At 40.7% G+C, this 20,411-nt stretch overlaps 1 protein-coding gene across 1 annotated transcript; it reads left to right on the forward strand.

Annotated features, from left to right (window-relative positions):
- Positions 1-3,280: 3,280 nt before the first annotated feature.
- ajm1 (apical junction component 1 homolog) lies at positions 3,281-20,015 on the forward strand. Its single transcript, XM_030066176.1, has 2 exons — positions 3,281-3,454; positions 15,541-20,015. Exon 2 carries the CDS (start codon positions 15,595-15,597, stop codon positions 18,886-18,888), a length of 3,294 nt encoding a protein of 1,097 aa, XP_029922036.1. The 5' UTR covers positions 3,281-3,454; positions 15,541-15,594; the 3' UTR covers positions 18,889-20,015.
- Positions 20,016-20,411: the final 396 nt, after the last annotated feature.

Consider the following 20,411-nt stretch of genomic DNA (forward strand, 5'->3'; position numbering starts at 1 on the left):
GGGCAGCTTTCCTGCAGGCTCAGGGTCTTGAGCCATGTCTGTACTAAGTCTTGAAAATGTGATTTTTTTTTTCTCTCTGTTTTAGACTCTGATCCATGCTAAGCCAGCATTTTCTACATATGAAATTGTTTAAAAAATAGTACCCTAAGTGAGTAAATCTGTAAACACTGGCCTGGTGTTTCTGTGTGGATGGCAAAAACTAAGCTTTCAAAAAACAATAACATAAGATTGCCAGGCCATCTAGAGAATGCTTCCAGAACCGTTGAAGTTGTGTAGGAACACGCATGTGCAATATGAGACTTAATACTTTTTCATAGTCTGGTTTCAAGGCCCAATGAATTACGCTGTAATTCAGTGAGTTCTGGACATGTCTCTATAAAAGATAATTTTCCAAAGTCAGTAACTGTTCCACCTATGGGCCAAGACAATTGGTCAGAGCAGAATTGCCAAATTTAGCTTCACTGTCAGTAAAATTACAAGTCTTAATGGCTGCTGCCATGTTTGATTACCTCTCACTGTGCACTTGAAGGCATCATCAGAAACTTTGTCAATGGGCCAATCAGGCATTTCGAGCAAATTCAGGTCAAATCTCAAGGAGCGAGAGCAATTCCAGACCTCGCCACCCAATTCAAAAATGTGAGCGTGGTGATTCACGAGGGCTGGCTCCAGACTAGTGTTTTCAGGCGTTTCAGTGTGGACAGCAGGCTTTTGGAAAGTGGTCTTAAACAGTGTGAAAATGATGCATTGTGGTGTGGATGGAAGGGGAAAAAATGCGTCAAAATGTTGCCATAGGAGTCTGGGGCCTCCTGTGTAGCTTGGAAAGGCTGTCACTGTAGTTCACATGCACCTCTCCTGAAATGTAACTGCATGTAGGACGCTTTGTGCTGCTTCTGTGTTTTACCAGTGGATCTTCACTGAGCGCGAGGACAACACGATACGTTGTCTCTCTTCAACAGCTGGCATCACAGCGTTATTCTGACTGCAAGATGACACTAAATTCATGGTGAGCAATATCCAAAACATCGCTTGGAACACTGCCAATGTGTCCGAAAGTGAACTCTGTTTCACAGAACGGAAACATAATTGCCTCCATGTCTATCTGAGCTCGACTAATAAAATCTTGATACTGTGGGCCAGTATTTCAGAGATCAGCTCAGTGGGACACAGACTCTCCAATGCAGAACTAAAAAAAAGTGCTTGGTAACCCACAACACTCAGAGCAGCGAGGATTTCTTTGACAAAGTGTATTAATTTTGAACAAGCAGATGAGGACACAGCTTGACAACGGCCTTGACCATGGTCCATAATTCAAAAACAGGAATGCTTTAACTCACCAAACAGAATCAAGTATTCAGCATAGCCTTGTAGTAATAGCAATTTTCCTCTCCTTGTAGACAGAGCAACAGTAAGTGGCTTGAACACCGGGCAATACTCCCTCAGGAACTGATGCTCTTGTTTGGTGAGGCATTTAACTCCTAGTTTGGTGCAAAGAAGCTCTGTGACTGGGATTTCAGTGATATGGGACAGAGCTGCATGGAATAAGTTGCACTGAGTTGCTGTGAGCACTATGAGCTTTGTTCTTGCCAGCATCAACAATCAGCTCCAAGCCCATAGTAAAGTGTTGTCCAAAACCTGAACACGTCCCAGCATCACATCTGTATATTGTTTTATTGTTTAGATTCATTGCTGGCCGTTAGGCATTTTTCATCATTAGAAATTGGGTTAAGTGTGTGTGTGACGCACATCTTGAGTGAGGAGGAAGTGTATACTGACCAGGAGGACCATCTTAAATACCTGGAGAGAGTATCAGCAACATCTGTGAAGGTCTCATCCTCTTTGTCTGGTCAGAAGCTATTCCTTGTTTTTATTCTAAATGATGCTTAAACAAAATTTGACCCACTGTCTGTGACAGTTGCGGTGCACTCCATGGATGAATTTAGGAATTGGGGCAGTCTCATTGTCAGTCACTGCACAATGCTGAGAATCTTTTGCGACAAGTTTCACATGGCTATGTTGCCTTGTCATTTATCTCAGCAGCCTCTATGATTAAAAGCACAATAATGAGTTTCATCATCTTAACTGTGGAATGGGAGTGGAATCAATGAGCGATGAAAGAGGATTATCATGTAAATTTAGGCAGTTAGCCGGAAAAGTGCTGCGACTCTACAGATAAAAAATATTGATTTAAACCCAGTTTAATGAAAAACTACACATTTTAGTTAATCATCCCTTTAAGGTTTTTGTGGTCTTCAGATTGCTGCTGTATGCTTCTCAAACTAAAAGACTGCCCTACCCACAGAGCACTCAAAGGTGTAATGGTAGTTAAAGCACCATACCAGTGATTTTTGAATGTTTTGCTCATTTACTACAATTTATCCACATTTTACATTGCAACAAACCATTTTGCAAAACATGCAAGGACACTGGAGATTTCACAACATATAGCCTAATCAACCCCCTAAATTTAGAAATTTGAATTTTTGGTTGAAACAGCCACCTTATAATGTTCTGCTTCTGCGGCTAACAAAGTCATCACCATTCGGAAACCACAGCACTGATAATTGGCTGTGGAAAGCAAACGTTTCCCTGGGGACTATTTTCTTAGAGACCCATAAGTTGTCAATAAAACAGTGCTGCTTCTTTTAGGAAAACTAATGTTTACGACTTTATTACAGTGATGAAATACTGATGTGAAGAAAGTTTTAAGTCTCTGAAAGTTCATTTTCATATCATAGAGGAATGAATGCAAACCAATGGCTGGATAAAAGGGGGGGAAAATGATACAGGAGCTCTAGAACAGGACTGCTTTGCTTTCGGAAAAGATGATCAGAAATATGTTTAAGTAACAAGTAAATAGTATAGTATGCAAGTATATGTTTTGGTAATTATACTAAACATGCAGAACCACTGGTATAGTCCTTTAGTGTACAACACACCCAGGGCAGCACAGGTAATACGATAAGAAGACTGAAGGAAAAACTCAAAAGTTTTTTGTGGAGCTGGTCCGAGATGAAGGCTTCATCAGAGAGACTCCAGATGCCCAGCACTGCCATTGTTTGCAGCAACAGACATTTGTGCATAACGAATGCACTTGCACTCGTGCACATCCATTTCCAATGCTTTAGGCGCACTGGAGGGAGAGAGGATGGTGGGGGTGGGACAGATAAAAGGGAGGAGAGAGAGAGAGAGAGAGGGAGAGAGAGAGAGGGAGGGGGGTAGTGGGTTGTGGTTGCGGCGAGTAGACGCCGACGTAGATGGTGCAGCAGGGTTGCGCAGCAATCCACCGACGTTGTAAGGACGAGAAAAAAGGCTACGAGGCTGACCAATAAGGCGGATTACAGGTTTACCTTTTGGACATGTCCGATGTCGTCATTGGGAAAGCACTGTAGCATCGCCTTGCATTTCATTCCTGACAAAAATGGATCACCGTTGGCTGGGAGTACGAACTGATGCGGTAAGGATTGCTCCCCAATCATTTTGACTTGCAAGGCCATGTTGAGCTGTGTTTTTTTCCCCAGCAGAAATCATTTAGGGACACACATGCTCCGAGGATGTGTTTTGCCTCCACTCATTCTACCGATGAAGCATCCTTCCCCCGATTTCGCAACTGGTTTATAATAACGACGTCCAGGCGCTCAAAGGACGGGTAATATTGAGTGTGCATGCTCTCTAAGCATCGATGCAATTAAATGACTGATTTGGCCTCACATCTTGCAACAACCTGTCCGAAGTGTCGACAGCGTTGTTTTACAGATGGGCTTTTACATGATGCTCAGGGTATTAAAAAGCACGAGTTGGGATGCAATTTGCAAAGTGTCCCTGTCTTCCCCACTGCTGTTAAATGCTTCAATTTTCAGTTTCCCTGCCGGCTGCTGCGAGATTAACGTGTTCACGTCCTGATTCACTGACATCATCGTCACCACAATTTATTTCCTCCAGCAGCATCTCACATCCAGCAGCCAGGCTACTATGCAGTGTTTGGTAGTTCAGCTGCACACACGCGTCAATGCGTCGTTTGCTCTGACTTGATGCATTGCTCTCCGACCCAAGTTCATTCATTTCAATTATGATGATCCCTTGTTGCTGCGCTGTTGCATACACCCTGGTCTCGTACAAATAAGTGAAATGACCACGACTTTCTTGCATTACGTGGTGGTGTCACGGAATGGATCAAAATGACGTGCAGGCTCCGTGGCACCACCACGTAATGCAAGAAAGTCGTGGTCATTTCACTTATTTCTATGAGATCCGGCTGCAGGCATAGCATGGCTTGATTTTGCATTAATTATACCAGGCTTGCAATGGCAGGCATCAGCAAAGTAAGCCGGGTGTGGACACAGTATTAATTAAAGCTGCAGAAGTATAATGACTACAGTATGAATACATAGAAGTAGATAGTTGTATGTAGATGCACAGAAAGAGCTAGAACTTACATGCATATTTAGGTTGCGTTATTTACAAGTATGTATATTGATGGATGTATCCTAATCATGCAGTATAATTGAAGTTCAGCCAAACCTTATAAATTCTTTTTTCCCTATTAATTTTACAAACGTATTAACTTCACACCCATCTGTCCATTCTCCATTCATTCAAGTGAGATTTATGTCCAGACTTCCATGTGTCACCCTGCAGTACCCGGGGGGGCAGGTAGGGGGAGTACTCTTGAAGCCTTATGTTGATGGGGCAGGCAAACTGCACTAGTAGCCAAACCTATGCAAGAGGATTAGGGCCACGCAAAACTTAAAAATAAATAAATAAATAAACTTGTGTTGCGAGATTAATCTCAGGATTCTGAGATTAAAGTCAGCATTCTGACTTTAATCTCAGAATTCTGACTTTTTCCCCCCTCGCAATTTGGACTTTAATCTCGCAATGCTGAGTGTAAAACGGTCAAACAACCAGAAGTAGGCTACAGTAGTCTAAAATAAAAAAAAAAAAAAAAATACAAATAAAATAACATATACCATGACAAGGTAAAATGTTAAGAAAATAAAAGGACCAATTAAAAGGATTGTAAATAATCGAAGCAGGATGCAGGTAACAGCCAATTTAAAAAAGTGTTTTTAAAAGGGATTTCAAAGCAGTGAGTGTCCTTGCTAACCTAATCTCCCCTGGTAGGTTGTTTGTAACCATGTGCTCCAGTGATCTCCTTATATTCCTGGAAATCTGGCTGTGTTGTTACTGTGCTAGAGAGCTAGCTAACCAGTGAGAGCTGGGTGTGGTAAACAAACCTTTGAAAGCAAAATACCTGAAGGCTTTTCATCAGACATATTCCTATAACAAACCCATTTGAAGAGACTCAGAGTGCTGCAAAAATCAAGGGCTAATGCTTCATTGTTCTTACTGTGATCTTGAGGCTTCTGATTGACTTTTTGAAAGACAGACCTACTGCCTCCTCCTGCCATGGAGAGTCAGGAAAATACGCAACTGCAAGTTGTAATTACAGATTCGTTGTGGATGTGAGCGCAGTTTACAAGTCAGAAGTTGGTACTTGGTAAATGGTAAATACCGTACGAGGTGAACATGGCATTGATTTACGCCAAGCAATTGCAAGCTCAGGTTGCATTGGGCTGGGCTTTCTGGCCTCAATTCAAGCTCTACAGAGCACAAAAAGGAGATTTGTAGCATGTGACATTATTTTTTTCAGGATTTTAGTTTTGATTTCTCATGAAATTATTTCACATGATTATTTGCCTGTTTGGTTTGAGGACATAATCTTGTTAGAAACACAGATAATGGCAGCATTTTGTTGTTTGCAGTGCTGGCATTGACAGAATATACAGGTACAGCAACAAAGAATCTAGCTTGTCACTATCCAACCCTGTCTTTATGCAGCAGTAACAAAATTTGATCTATAGATTTGCGTTCACGGGAATGAATTGTCCATTTTTTCATGCGTATGGACACAAATTAAATTCATGTTCATGAACATGAATTTGCCTTTTCGTGCATATGAATGAATTCATGCACAAATTTTCCTTTAGCGTAATTGGCTAAAACTTCTTTGAGAAGGGGCTACATTTCGGTAGCTTCAGACAACAGAAACATACAGGCATGAAAAACACTTGGATAAGGTTAGGGAGAGGTTAGGTTTAGGCACCAGAACTGGAAAGTGGACACAGTCTCGGCCTATGAAAACAATCACCCGTCTTGCCTCAGACTCAAACCCAGGTTGCTTCGGTAAAAATCATGTTGACTGACCCCTCCGCCACCCTGCCCTCCGTCTGATGTGGACTATGTGGTTTCAGTTTTCATGACTGTATCACAAACTGCCGTGAGACACTGTCCACCTCTGCGTCCTTTTGCATGCAACAACGTGTGTAATTTAGGAGGATTCATGCTAAAGAACTACTTAAACATACATGTTAGTTACAAGTTACATAGTGGTAAAGTAAAAGTTCTCTCTCTCTCTCTCTCTCTCGCTCTTTATGTATCTTATTATTTCCTAAAATGAATCACACACGACTGTCCACAATTTTGGCCTCCAGACTGAGACAAAAATGTGGCCCCTGGACTCTGAGCCACTCTGGTCCACAAAATGGCCACGCTGCACAGATTCTCCATAGTCACCAACCTAACCACTGTCTCACACACACACACACACACCCACACACACACACACACACACATACACACACACACACACATATATTTACACCAGCACCTAATGGGTCTTTCAAATAGGTTGTGTGCGAGTGCAGCAAACCTCACCATCGAGAATTAGATGTTGCATGTACTGCAGTATAAATCTGTATTTTAATATAACAGTTAGAAACAACAAATTAAATGAATTTAACCGAGCATTATTTCTAGTTTTAGTCCTATAAATATATGAACAACCAACTCTGTATTGCACAGCATTTCAAGTACAGTAAGAAGTAAAAATAAATTAAGCAATACTATGGAGAACACTGCCTTCCAAGAAGGCATATAGCCTTCAAGAAAAAACAAAATGAAAAGAAAAATGCTACATTCTTATTTCCAAATGTTAGGAACAGAAAAAAATGGACTTGGCTGGATTGGATGTGTTTTCACTCCTCGTCCAAGAAATGCAAAAGCCCAGTTTGCCCACTGGCTTTTGCTCGTCTGTGTTGGCTTCTCCATCTGTCTTGAAGGCAAAATACTTCTATTTGTGGATTTTGTCATTTGCTTTTTTTGCTCCTCTAATTCTGTGATGAATTCAGTGAGCTGAAATTTGATATAAATATGGTGCATTGTTATTATGACAAGAATATCTATTCCTATATATGACACAAAAGACAGTTTTGCAGCAAAACCTTTACTAATTTGGCCGTTAAAACACCACAAGCCTATGTCATCACCTCGAAGGCGTAAAAAATAATAATAAAATAAAAAGATCTAGAGAATGACAGTAAGTCTCATGTAAAAAAAAAAAAAAAAAAAAAAAAAAGGAACAACCCAGTGAAGTTTTGGGTCTGGGGATGGGTGGAGTGGTCCGTGTTTTTTTCCCAGAAATGCTGACGGAAGTTGACCTGAGTTGACCGTCTGGTGCTGCACCTTCATGTGCTCTTGTGTGCGTGTGTAGCGGGTGGGCTTCAGCCTCCCAACACACTACCGATACTGTATAAAAAAACAGTACAGTTAGAGTTCTTGAAATTTGGCATCGACGTGGTATCAGAAGTATCAGTTCTTGTGACATCCCCTGCACTGCGCCTGCATTTTTCTCGGTGAATTGAAAATCTGTTGTTGTGCAGCAGAAGCCATTTGAAGTGATGGATTTCAGTGCACAGGGCTGCTGTTGTTGCTTCCAGTGTTGAAGCCCCATAATACCCCTACCTGTCTGCATTACAGCAAATGTGCTCTATTGTATATGTGTGCTAAACTAAATTAGGCTCAGATGGTAAGGCATACTATTTTTTAAACATGCAGTCCTCATCCACAGTGTGTCCTGCAGCAGTGGTGGCGCTGGACAGATCAGAGAGTTTTCAGCCTTTTTCTTCTTGTTTAGTTTTCTGCTCCATCAGTATTTTGCTACTGGACTGCATTGATTGATTGGAGTGGACCAAAGAGCAGCAGAGGGAGGGCTGATATTGAAGTAGACACACATCAAAATGATATTACTTTAAATTAAGATATGAATGCAGCCAGCCTGAGTGGAAGAATAGAGAAACACATTCATTATGCCCACAATCTCACACATATATCAATGAGTCATATGTCTTGCCTCCTCTCATTTGGACTGAAAACCTTTAGACTTTAGGCCGCTGCTACATTGATCTACCCTAACTCTAGTGGGCGTTATTTGGCATGGGACAGAAGCTGTGTTTGCCGTAATGTAATCTTTGCCGTAATCTATCTCGCAAACTACTCATTTCTACTTGAGAGTAGAGTCTGTTGTCATTGATTTTAATAGAAACCCTGCTAAGTCTCACTGTTAACCTGTGCATGTTGTTACTGTGTCAGCCAGAGACGCAGCAGCTCGGATTAAGAGATGAGAGCACTTGGAGCACTTCCATGGCTTAAAGGCACATTCACGGTGCTCAGAGAAAATATCATTTGGTACTTGTTTTCTGTGGGTTTTACAACATATTGAATCACAGTTGCTACAGAACATGTGCAATGCCTAGAAAAAAGTCATTCTTCCTTTCACAGGAATTTCGAATTCAGTTTCCTCTCTTTCACTTGGTGTATGATCAACACTATTGAGCTTCGCTAATTAAATTTTCCTCACTAGTGGACATTAGGTGCTAAATAATCCATAGACAGTGCTGAAACTAACCAGCTACAGCTGTTTCACATTTGGTTGAATGGATCAGCAATGTCAATATTCAACTTGGTTACATTTTTATACGTACATTTTTGCTTAATACCAGCTCAAGAACTGAACAAATATGGGGAATTCATGAAGGCCCCTGAGGGCTGGATTGAAATCCTCTGCCCTATTACGTTGTCACAGGAAAGTATATTCATGTGTTCAGTGATGATAGAAGAAGGTGACAACTTTTCACAAAAAGTAGGGGGAACAATGTAGGAATTTTCAGGACAGGGAAATTAAACCCTGTATGAGCAAGTGCTTCATGTACATGTACATGCACGCCAAGTTTATCATTTTGGATCAGCTAATTTTAGACAGCTTCTCATAATAAAGTGTGTTAGTATCAAAGTATTGATTAGGCCTCCCACCGCTAGACAAAGTCACCTGTCCCAGGATTGACTTGTTTGGCTGGTGGAGCTGACTACAGCCTCTTGACTCACATGACCAGAAATCAGGTCAGACTTAAATGGCAGCAAGAACAGAGAAGTAGTGACAAAAATTGCCCTGAGGTTGCACTGTAGGCACATATTATCTCATACTGCATGTAGAACAATCTCTGTGAAGCCGAAAAATCATGTGCAAATTTTACTGTCTAATCCAAGAATCGGAACTATTAAGAAAAGAATGCCAGTTATTTTTAGCTGCATAGAAGAGGAAGACCTAGATGGCCATGATGGACACTGAGCATGGAGCCGGCCCAAGTGCCTGCCAGTTGGCTTGTGTTGTGGATAATTTACAGTATTATGTCAGATTTTCTTGATAAATCATAACCTGTGAAGTTTTGTGAAGCTTTGCAAATATGTTATGGAATAGGCTACAATAATAGCCTGTATTGTTCCTGTGCATTATCGACTAAATGGTCTATCGGCTGATATTTATGAATTAAGCTATAACCACAGCTATAACCAATCTCGTTGGTTATAGCTGTGGTTTAGTACCCTGTTTAGTAACTAAGATTTTTAATCACAGGAATTACTTTGTCAGCAGGGTTACTCTAATGTGGTTCGCCAATGAGCAGCTCAACTGGAGCTGCTGGAGGTTCAGCTCCTCGCTCAAGGCCGGGCTGACCGCTCTGTGTCAAAATGCAGCATCTGCACTACTGCACAGTGCTGTTCTCTGTGACCCTGTTGTGTGGGCGCACATTGCCTCTAGCATGTCCAGCCCAAGTTGCAAAGGGAGACTGAAAGCCTAAACATGCAAATCCTAATAAAAGCGCTACCTAGTACGGTAACTTGGAAAATGGTGCTTACGCAGTAGGGAGAGTTCTGGGCCTTGACATGGAGTGGTCTGTTTCTGAGACTTACTGAATTGATTTCAACTATCAAGTTCAGCTTTTTACTGCCTGATTGTCAGCTACAGCTGTTTTGTATAAAGTCACTGAAGAAGGCGTGTGATATTTCTGAATGGTAGCAGGCTCTATTGTACACTTACAAGTTCGGTCAAAGACGTCCTGGAGGTGATCACAGTTGGACATAGGCCTGCTGCTGGGTGTCATTCAAAGTCATTTAACCAATAGAAATCTGTGTAGTTGTGCTTGTCAAGTAAAGAGATTCAGATTTAGGTTCTGTGAGGAGAGGTCCACTATGGTTTTGCTACTGGTGTTTTTGATTTGCCAATCACAAATGCAGGAGGATGGATTATCTGAGAGAAACTAGATTTTTAAGTCCTTTTTTGGCCATTGAAATTTGATATTTCACTCAGATTATCTGCCATTGAATAAGGAATGGAGCCAATAGCCACTGAGAAGCAGTGAGGAATGGCCCATCATTTACAATTCTGCTGAGCTAAGTAAAACCCAGGTAACATGTAGTACAGTGCATGCTGACTGAAAGTACAATTTCAGTGTACAGCATAGCATAGCAATTACAAAGCAAGACACAATTTAAAACATAAGAAAAGAAATTAATGAAATACTGATAAATAAAGATTAAAATCCAAAATCATTAATATCAGTTAAAACAATTACACTTTGATGCAAAAAGATTAAGAATAAGCCCCTTGAATTGCCCTAAAGGTATCAGTGACATGCAAACACATTTTTAGACTACTGATTAATATAACCTTAACATTCATTTATCATTTATGTATATGCTGTACTACATCACTCACAGCTTCAGCTGAGGTTAAGCTCCAGCAAAGCGTGACAGAATAGCTGGTCTTAGTCACAAGGCAGAACTCCGGGCAGGCATTGCTGTGGATTAGATGTCTGCATGAGCATTAAGCTGAAGCCTGGGGCCGGCCCATAAAACTGACACTTTCGGACCAAAACTTAGCCTGAGCCAAAGACTGTCCACAAAGCAGTGGCCTGAGCCTGACCCAAAACCTGGGCCCAGGTCAGGTAGCAACCCTCTACTGGGGATGCAGCCCAGGCTAGGAGTGTTTTATCATCAGAGCATGAAGCCTGGAGGAGCTGCTAACTCGACTTGAATTGCCCACACACCCTTAAAATTTTTACCCATATAGTGGTATTTGCCGCTCCATGCGAGAGTGATACATCCATCAAGTTTGGTCCATTAACTCCCTCGCTGTTCCAAGCACAAAAGCCTCACTGAGAATGTGCTGTTCCAAAATGAATGAAGTAGATACAGACCACGAAATGAGTGAAGTGGATACAGACCAGAATAATGCAATTTTCAGTGCCAATACAAAGCTGGAAAATTGTTTATGTGAGTTGTGCATTCTTCAAAACAATTATTCAGCTTTGTGTTGCCACTCAAAGTCATGTTGTTATCTCCAGCTGTAAAACAGCCATCACTGTTTCATATGTCTGCAGACTATTTCCCTAATCTTTGTGTGTGTGTAAGAGACCTGTAGTAGTAATTTTGAAATGAATATTAATGTTAAATTCATTTTATATTTTAATTTGTGCTCTTTTTTAAAACATGGTTTCTGTCAAAAGCCATATGACTTCTGGCAAAGAGCCAAAATGGCTTTCGAGCCATAGTTTCCAGACCACTGGTGTAACGCTTGTAATAATGTGAAACACATACAGAGAGAACAAGATAAGGCTAAACTTACTGAATTGTGCAGTAATTTGAAAAGCATTTGATATTACAGTTAGCTGCTGAGTCTCTTTTCCTCAGCACATAGGGGAGCCTATTGTCCAGGAAAGGTGAGACACACCTGGTGAAGATCTGCACCCTACTGAGTGCACTCTTCTAATTTACTGGTCTGGCAGAAGTATCTACTTCATGGAACTTGGTGGATGTGTTACACTCACATACAGCAGCAAATACCACTATATTGATAAAAATCTGAAATCACTTTAAGGGAAACAGGCAATTCAAGTTGAGTTTGAAACTCCCCCAGGAACTGCTTCATGCTCTGATGATAAAACATGAACTGGCAAATACCACTATATGTGTAAGAATCCAAACTTATCACTTAAATTGCTTTCACAGTCTGCAAGGTCACAGAGATATGTTGTCGATAAGAGAGCTGTTCCTCTGAGTATCCCTATTCACCCCTTTTCCTTTTATTCTTTATGAAGATTTATGACTCACAGATTAGATAATGGGGCAAACTCTTCCCTGTTCTATGTGAGATAGCTGTAATAGATAGTTGATAACTGTTGACTAATACTGACTGATGTGCTTAAAGACACAGCTGCCATTTTTAAATGATGGTATCCTGATGATCACCGGTCAGTGGTTGTTCACTTTAATAAAGCATGATGGTTTGATTAATAAGTAAGAGATAAATTAGTGCATCTCAGTGGATCAAGGAGTAGTTCATTTCAAATACATTATCTTACCCACACTTTGTCCCTCAGTCCCTCTGTTGCTCTCTCTTTTTTGTTTCTCTCTCTTGCCAAGATTAAATATTAGCAGATTGACAAGCAGCACATAGGTAGTAATACTGTGACAACCTCTGAATGAGGCTTTAAAGCAATTTATTTTTTCTAATACACTGAACCTAATTCTCTTTCTGTGTCCCAGACTTTGAGTGCACTATGCATCACCAGGCATAAAGTATTTGGGGTAGACAGAGGGAATGAATAGGCAGATAATGAAACATCAGTGGTGCTGGCAACATGACATAGCAACATTACAATGGTGTAATTTGTGGCACCTTACAATAGGCCCGAGCTTTTACTCCACAGACCCAATATTGAGCTACTCTAACATATAAGTTGACCTAAATATCACCATTTCATATTTTTCTGAACATGAAAGCTCCAATTACTTAACCCTGTTAGTGAACAGCTTCTTTATGTGCAGTGCTATGGGTCACAGAGTACTAACAAAGCGTGGCTCACTGACCAAATTATAATAGAATTTGTTGCTCATGCTTGGTATGATGCTAAGTATCACTGCCCTTCATTTAGCCTGTGTAGCTACTTGCCTGACTTCTATGCCAGCTGCACTAGCTTGAGGGTTGGAGAGTGACATGTAATTTTTGTCGTGAGGTACTAAGTGGGAAAACATGTCCCTCGCTGTCCTTTTCCCTGACCTTGCTGGTCCATGTTCTTTGGCATACAAATGCATGACACATCTTGTTGGTGGGATAATTATAACTCCCAAAGGGGCGGGTCTTCAATTGAACGCCTAATATTATTTATTTAAGTTTATTCTCTGCAGTATGCACCAAAATGCTCTTTTTTTTTAAAGAAGACAGTGGTTTGACTATGGTTTTGGACTGATGGCAGAGTTTTTGGAGTTAAAAAACTGACATGACTTTGTTAAGTGACCTCACTCTGGGAAATCCAAAGTTGGATGAACTTGCAGCCCACTATAAACAGGGATGTGGCTATAAAAGTTTATACAAAGGATGGGTCATAATATATTGTAATTTGCTTATAACTTGCTTATTAACTTATATACTGTTGGTGGACAGCATTTTAAATTACAGAGCAGTGCCAGAAGGTGGTAATGTGCCCTTGTGCCAGCTAAACAAATTAGAACTGTGTTCTAATTTTTATTTTCAGGAGTTTCTGATCCTTTGCAGAAATTCAACACACTCTTGGTGGTGATTTAAAACTGACTGTCGTAGCTTTGCATGGTGGGATTTCTAACAGCATTCTTGTTGTCAGTTTTTGCCATGAACTTTGTAATAGTCTGGTCCTTTCTTCAGAATTACATTTTGTAGTCCTCAGACACCTTCATTGGGGTATGTGAGTGGACATGAAGTTGTCATAATAAGCTGTGAACACTGTCACTGTTGGTCATGTTTACTATGCACATTTCTGCAAATGCATTCTTGACATTTTTAATGAAGCAACATTTAAGTTATCATCCAGCCAATGTCTTAATCTTTATGCAAATTACATATGATTCTGTTTCATGCAAGTGTTCATCCAAGCACAAACATTGCTCATTTCTTACAATTATTTTGTGTTGGCACCTTTACTTGTGCTAAGTAATCTAAAGTTGAATTTGCTGGCCTGTATGTGTGTCTAACTGCAAACACAGTAATCTGAGTTAAGTGATGTGAGTTAAGTGATTTTTTACATGCATAGGCATGGCAAATACTTTCTATTCATCATCATTTAAAGTATAGTTGTACTGTATTATGTTGTGATCCTTTTTTTCCACAGTAAACAGTTTTGCACCGCTGGATATGTGCAGAGTCCTACAAAATTAGTGCAGTCATGGAATTATAAAACTAAAACTTCAGACCCAACCCCAGCCTGAACCAGAACCTGTACATGAAACAATGTACAGGTCCAAACCTGACTCAATACCCAATACTTTGTTGGGACTTGTTTGGCCCCATGTCACCTAGGAGGCTGCTAGTTCAGTTCAAATTGCCTAGTTCCCTTAAGTATAGTTGTGGAATTACACAGTAAGTGATCAAAAAGGTTCTGCAGTTGCGTGATGACATCTGCATATGACACTGAATGACAGCTGAGCCTTTAGGCACTGCTGGCTTCTTCACGACCCACAGATAATTAGTCAGAATGAGGGAAATGTCTTCATTATAGTTTTACAGCAGATATATGTTATCACAGTATTGTCCTTTTTATTGGCTACTACAAGGTATTAAGTGGTTATTTTTGTAATCACGTTAAAACATTTTACTGAGGATTAAGTAGTTGGTTTTTAGTAGTAGTTATTAGGATATATAGTCTAATACAGTGTAATTTATAGTAAGATGTAATTTAATACCTGTCTGTGTTGACTGCAATAGTAGTTCTTACTCATAATCCTATGTTTAATCAGTTCTATACAGCATGGGTTAAAGGTACAATATGCAAAATTGTCAAAGGTTGATTTAAGCGAGGACTCTAGGATGTAATTTGATGGCTGAATCTACATGGTTCTCATTATTGGCCTGACTCACTGGTAAATTGTTTGCTTATGCCATGGTTTTGTCAGTTGAGTGAAAGGTTCTCACTCAAATCAGCCCTCAGCAATTTATATCTTCATCTTCATCATCTTTAAACAGTTTCAACCATAATCACAGCTTTTAGCCCAACTGTTTCTCTTTTTTAAGCCCTAATGAAATGGTATTTTAGTTATAAGTTAAATATATATATATATATATATGTGTGTGTGTGTGTGTGTGTGTGTGTGTGTGTATGTGTGTTATTTCTATTTACATATCACTGATCCTTCAAAAAATACACAGCTTTAGGTGATACCTGAAAATAATAAATAAAGGCCACAGAATATTACAATAACTGATGAATAAATGATAAACCAATTTTTAGTTGGTGATGTGCAGAAGTTTTAAATTATTTTTTCATAGAAATTTGAGAAGACAAATTATATTGCCAGGGTAAATGTTGTTGATGGATATTTCTGTCTTTGTTTTTGCAGGGAATGTCAACATTAAAACAACTTGATGGAGAAAACTAGAAGAGTTCCTTTAAGATGACACGCACAGACTTGCCTGACATACTAATATCAGCTGTGCATCAAGATATAAAAGTCGTCCCCATTTCTTCACACTACAAGTCCTTGCAACCTTCCAGACAATGTGATTCCCTGAAATACAGCACACTGGAGGACAATCAGAATAATTATAATAAGAGGCACTGCCGTACCTTTGACTGCAAGTCACTGGAGTACCCAAAATCTTACAAATACTCAATGGAATCCCCATACAGGAGGGCTGATAGGCATGCAGCCAACCCAGATGTTGCCTGGAATGCCTTGGACCGCCAGCAGAGATACCGCTTCTCTGCTCCAGACATTTTCAGCAATAGGTTGACTCCTCAACCAATGGGTGCAGATATGGCAAGTGAGGTAGTTATTACTGAACACAAGAGAAGGACCAGGTCAAAAAGTGCGCCCAGAGTCCAGACCAGTCTCACTTCTGTGTCTTTTGAAGGGTCTTCATCTGCAGGGAGGAGGGGCAGAGAGGCCCAAAGGGCTCCAAGGGACTCTCACTGGAGGCCAGAAGTGTCACCACGTAGGGAGTCCTCCTATGCGGCAACTAGGGCTCATATGCATGAAGTACATCCTATTAAGTTGCAGCCTCAAATGAGTGACACCAGCAGATATTCACCCCTTTATGTTGCAGATGGTTCAGAGGATGGAAGGCTGGACAAACCAGCCACTAGCCCTCATGTCAGATGCCGGGTGGACATCAAACCCGATGAGGCAGCATTACCGCATTCTGGAACAAAACAGACAACACCTCAAGTGGACATACCCTGGCAGAGATACCACAGTGGGGGCAGTAGGAGCCTTACAGTGCCACGCCATTTCTCCTACTCTAGAACACCAACTCCCACTGACTCATTTGGCAATGAGTGTAGGCAAGCATACCAGTATTCCCGCAGCATGCCAAGTAGTTACCCACAACCCATGGAGATTCCTCTGCAAAGGATGCCATCGCCAGGTGATTACTATGGTAGGGAACGCAGAGCGCATTCCAGTCCTAATGTGCCAACAAAGTTCTTTTATGCAGATGATGCAGGGAGGTATGTTACTACAGCCCCTCCTCAACCAAGTTCTTACTTTCATGACGATCGGTATATGCCAGGGCAAACTATTACTCCCAAAGTACAATATGTAAATGATCCAAGGACTCGTATGGTGCACGCTGTAGGAGCCAGACCCTATTTTACTGAGATGGATCCATATCCATACTCTGTGCAGGCTGCATATCCTAAACCCTATGCAGCAAATGAGCCAGGGCCATATATCATCCAGACGCCCCCAACAAGAACATTTTATGGGGATGATCCAAGGACTTATCAAATCCAGACTACTCCGCCAAGGATTTTCTATCCCACTGACATGTATGCAGTGCCACCAGAGCATCATATCCCAGCAAGGGCATATTACACAGAGGGACGAAGACATGCTCGGGTTGTTCAGCCACAAACAGAAGAGTGGTATGGCTCAGATGCATCTGGATATTCCACAAATCCTGCTTCCTATGTATCCCAAGTCACTCCAACCAGGGTTAGGCAAGAGCCCATGTTGACACCCTGGTATGCCAACCCATGCATGGAACCACAAAGAATTGGCACAGATTCCAAACCTTACTCAAGGTCTTGGGACAATATTCTCAATTCTCGTGTAGAACGGGAACAGCCTCTTCCAGTCCAACGTGGTCAGAGCTATGATAACCTTCTTGACCCCAGGAAGCCTGCAGCAACAATCACAGATGACAAGCCACAACCAGTGGTAGTCAATCTCTCTAGTTCACCAAGACGCTATGCAGCCTTATCCATGTCTGATAACTCCTTGATTGACAAAAGCCCAACAGAGGCATCAAAGAGCACTACCAGTAAACTCTGGTTTGTCACTCCTGAGATAACAATAACTGATAATGATATTCGACCAGGTAACCTTAGTAAGTCTGAAGGACGGTCTGCCAGTTGGGATATTCTGGACTCTAGAAGCACTGGTGCCCCAGAAACCTCTCAGCATGACACCATGTCTTGCTTTGCAAACTCAACCAAAGAGAAGACACATGACAGCGCCTCTCTACAACAAAGCCTCGAACAACTTGATGAGCTCCTAGCAGACCTTGTGACTGACTACAAGCCACCCAGTCGCAGGGCAAGTGAGGACATTCTGGATCAACTGAAGAAGCTGATCGATGAGGAAGAGGCAGCATCTTTATCCAGAAAAAGTTCAAAGGCAGGGTCAGAGGAACCAACTCCTCTTGACAAGCAGCCCACCTCAGTAAGAATAAATCCTGATGCTTTCCGAGATATGGACGGGGGCAGTGATGCAATGAAGAGTGCAGATGAGTGCTCTCCAGACCAGAGCCCAGATGAGGATGATACAATGATGTGTTCAAACAATAAATGTCGCCGGACAGAGACCTTGTTTAATGCTTGCCTGTACTTTAAATCCTGCCACAGCTGCTATACCTACTACTGCTCCCGCAACTGTCGCAGGGAGGACTGGGACATTCACAAAGAGAGCTGTCTGTATGGAAGAATTGGCAGCATTTGTCGTCATATCATCAAGCACTGCCGGGAGACTGTTGATGTCCACAAAGCCTTCTCCCGTATTGCCAAAGTGGGCTTTCTTTCCAGGGGAAGAGGCGTCCTCTTCCTTGGTTTTCCAAACCCTGGGTCATCCAGTAATTTTCTGCAGTATGGCTTGGATAGCCTCTTAATGTCCCCAACATACCTCTCCCTTCGAGAGCTAGAGAGCTTCAAGGACAACCTAGGGGAGTACTGTAAGGAGCTGCAAGAGGCTGGTAAAGAGTATGACCCAAACGAATGTTTCCTCTTGAATGTATCCATTGCTGTCGGTGAGCAATTGCCTGATGGACCATCACCAAGGAACCAGGCTCCAACTGTCAGGAAGTATGCCAAGGTAGCACTGGCTTCCTTTAGCCCGGAGAGAAAGGTTCACAAGAAAGAAAGTGACATGGAAACATTGATCCTCACACCACCCCCAGGCACAGCAGATATTGACAAAGAGGGGGAGGAAGGCAGGAAGGCCAGGGAAATATGTTTCATCAATATACAACGGGAGTTAAGGATTCGAGGGGTTTTCCTACGCCATGAATATCCACAGGTTTATCAGCAGCTCTGTGAGTTTGTGGAAAGTAACAGAAGGTTCACACCCACAACTATTTATCCTATTGACAAGAGGACAGGTAAGCAGTTCATGTGCATGATCATGGCTGCCTCTGAGCCTAGAACACTCGACTGGGTAGGCACCCCCCATCTCCTTGATGACATCATTTAAGAGCACCTTTTGTTGTAAATATATATGTATAGAAATACATATATATTGTTATACATATTTCTATATCAATCTGATTATAAACATTTGAAGATAAGTATTTTGTTATCAAATAGATATATATTCATGTCTGCGTGATCAGTATTATTCACTATTAGAATATTGCCTGTCAGATGCAGAATGAGTGCAGTATATTGTTTATTAATTTTTGACTTCTGAACAAATATATACCGTTTCCACCACAAGAGTCATTTATCTGTAGCCTGCTCTGATTTCCTGTTACAAAACTCCCCCACATTCCTTTTGGCAGGGATTATCTATACTCACATTTTGGTATTTTGATTTGATCTCAACTTACTAGCAAATACATTGTTTGAGACCTAGGTTCTTAAAATGAGATATTATGTCCATTCTTATGTGTGAGTATAAAGTGACTATTTTTCAAGAGTAATTTTAATGGCATATCATGCAGAAAATATTAAAGTTATTATTTTCTTAGCTACATCAATACTTTCTATGCAAAGATGCTTAATGGGTTAAGTACCACATTCCTGTAAAATGAGCTGTTTCTGTTATATATTACATTATATTATATTATATTATATTATATTATATTATATTATATTATATTATATAAAATATTTTAAGATTTTATTGAAATTGTGATGTTAAAACCGGTGGCAACATAGATCCTCATTTACTCTAAGAATCTGAAATTGCAAAAGGACAGCCATGTTAGTGGAATCATCTACAAAAACAGGTAAAGGCATGAAGTCTTACTGCTGCTGCGATGGGAGTACTAAACTGTAAGTTGTTGACTTATTCCTCTTTACTGAACCTAATGGCATGTGCTGGGGAAAGAATTAATTCAGTAGTGCTTTAATGTTGCTTGCAGAATTACTGGAGCAATACTGGACTTGAAGACAAACTCCACAATGAATACTAAAATGGTGCCAGATATCAGCCACACAGTGGGTGTTGGCCTGTACTGTTCAGTTTGAAACACTGTGAATAGTGAAAGACAGATTTTCATCTACTACAAAAAAACAAAAAACAAAAACTGGTACGAAACCAAGAAACCATGCAATTTTCTGTAAACATAAGCTGATGAGTGGTATTTTGAGATATATATTAAAAAAAAAAAAAAGATAATATATAAATTAGCAGCTGAAGTTACTGTCCTTAGAACAAGGTGAGCCAGATTTGTAGCTATATGGTATATAAATGCTTGAAGAAGACATTAGTTGTGTATTTGTGCTGCACTAGCTTTATTACATGTGTGATTTATATTGTCCTTTTTGGTTACAGAAAATCAGAACCTTTAAAAAGCTAATGGGTTGCAAAAGTTTTTAAAATCATTTACCAATGCAACTTAGCCATGTTGCCTCATTGTTTGTTATCCATCTAGTCTAACTGGAATATATTGTATGTTTGAAAATGCTAATATCCCAACAATTTATAATGACTGAACCCCTTTGACAAATGACTCAATTAGCCTATCTTGAAGATTTATTTGTCAACCATCT

The sequence above is a fragment of the Myripristis murdjan genome, chromosome 12, assembly GCF_902150065.1.
Source record: "Myripristis murdjan chromosome 12, fMyrMur1.1, whole genome shotgun sequence".
Lineage (NCBI taxonomy): Eukaryota > Metazoa > Chordata > Actinopteri > Holocentriformes > Holocentridae > Myripristis > Myripristis murdjan.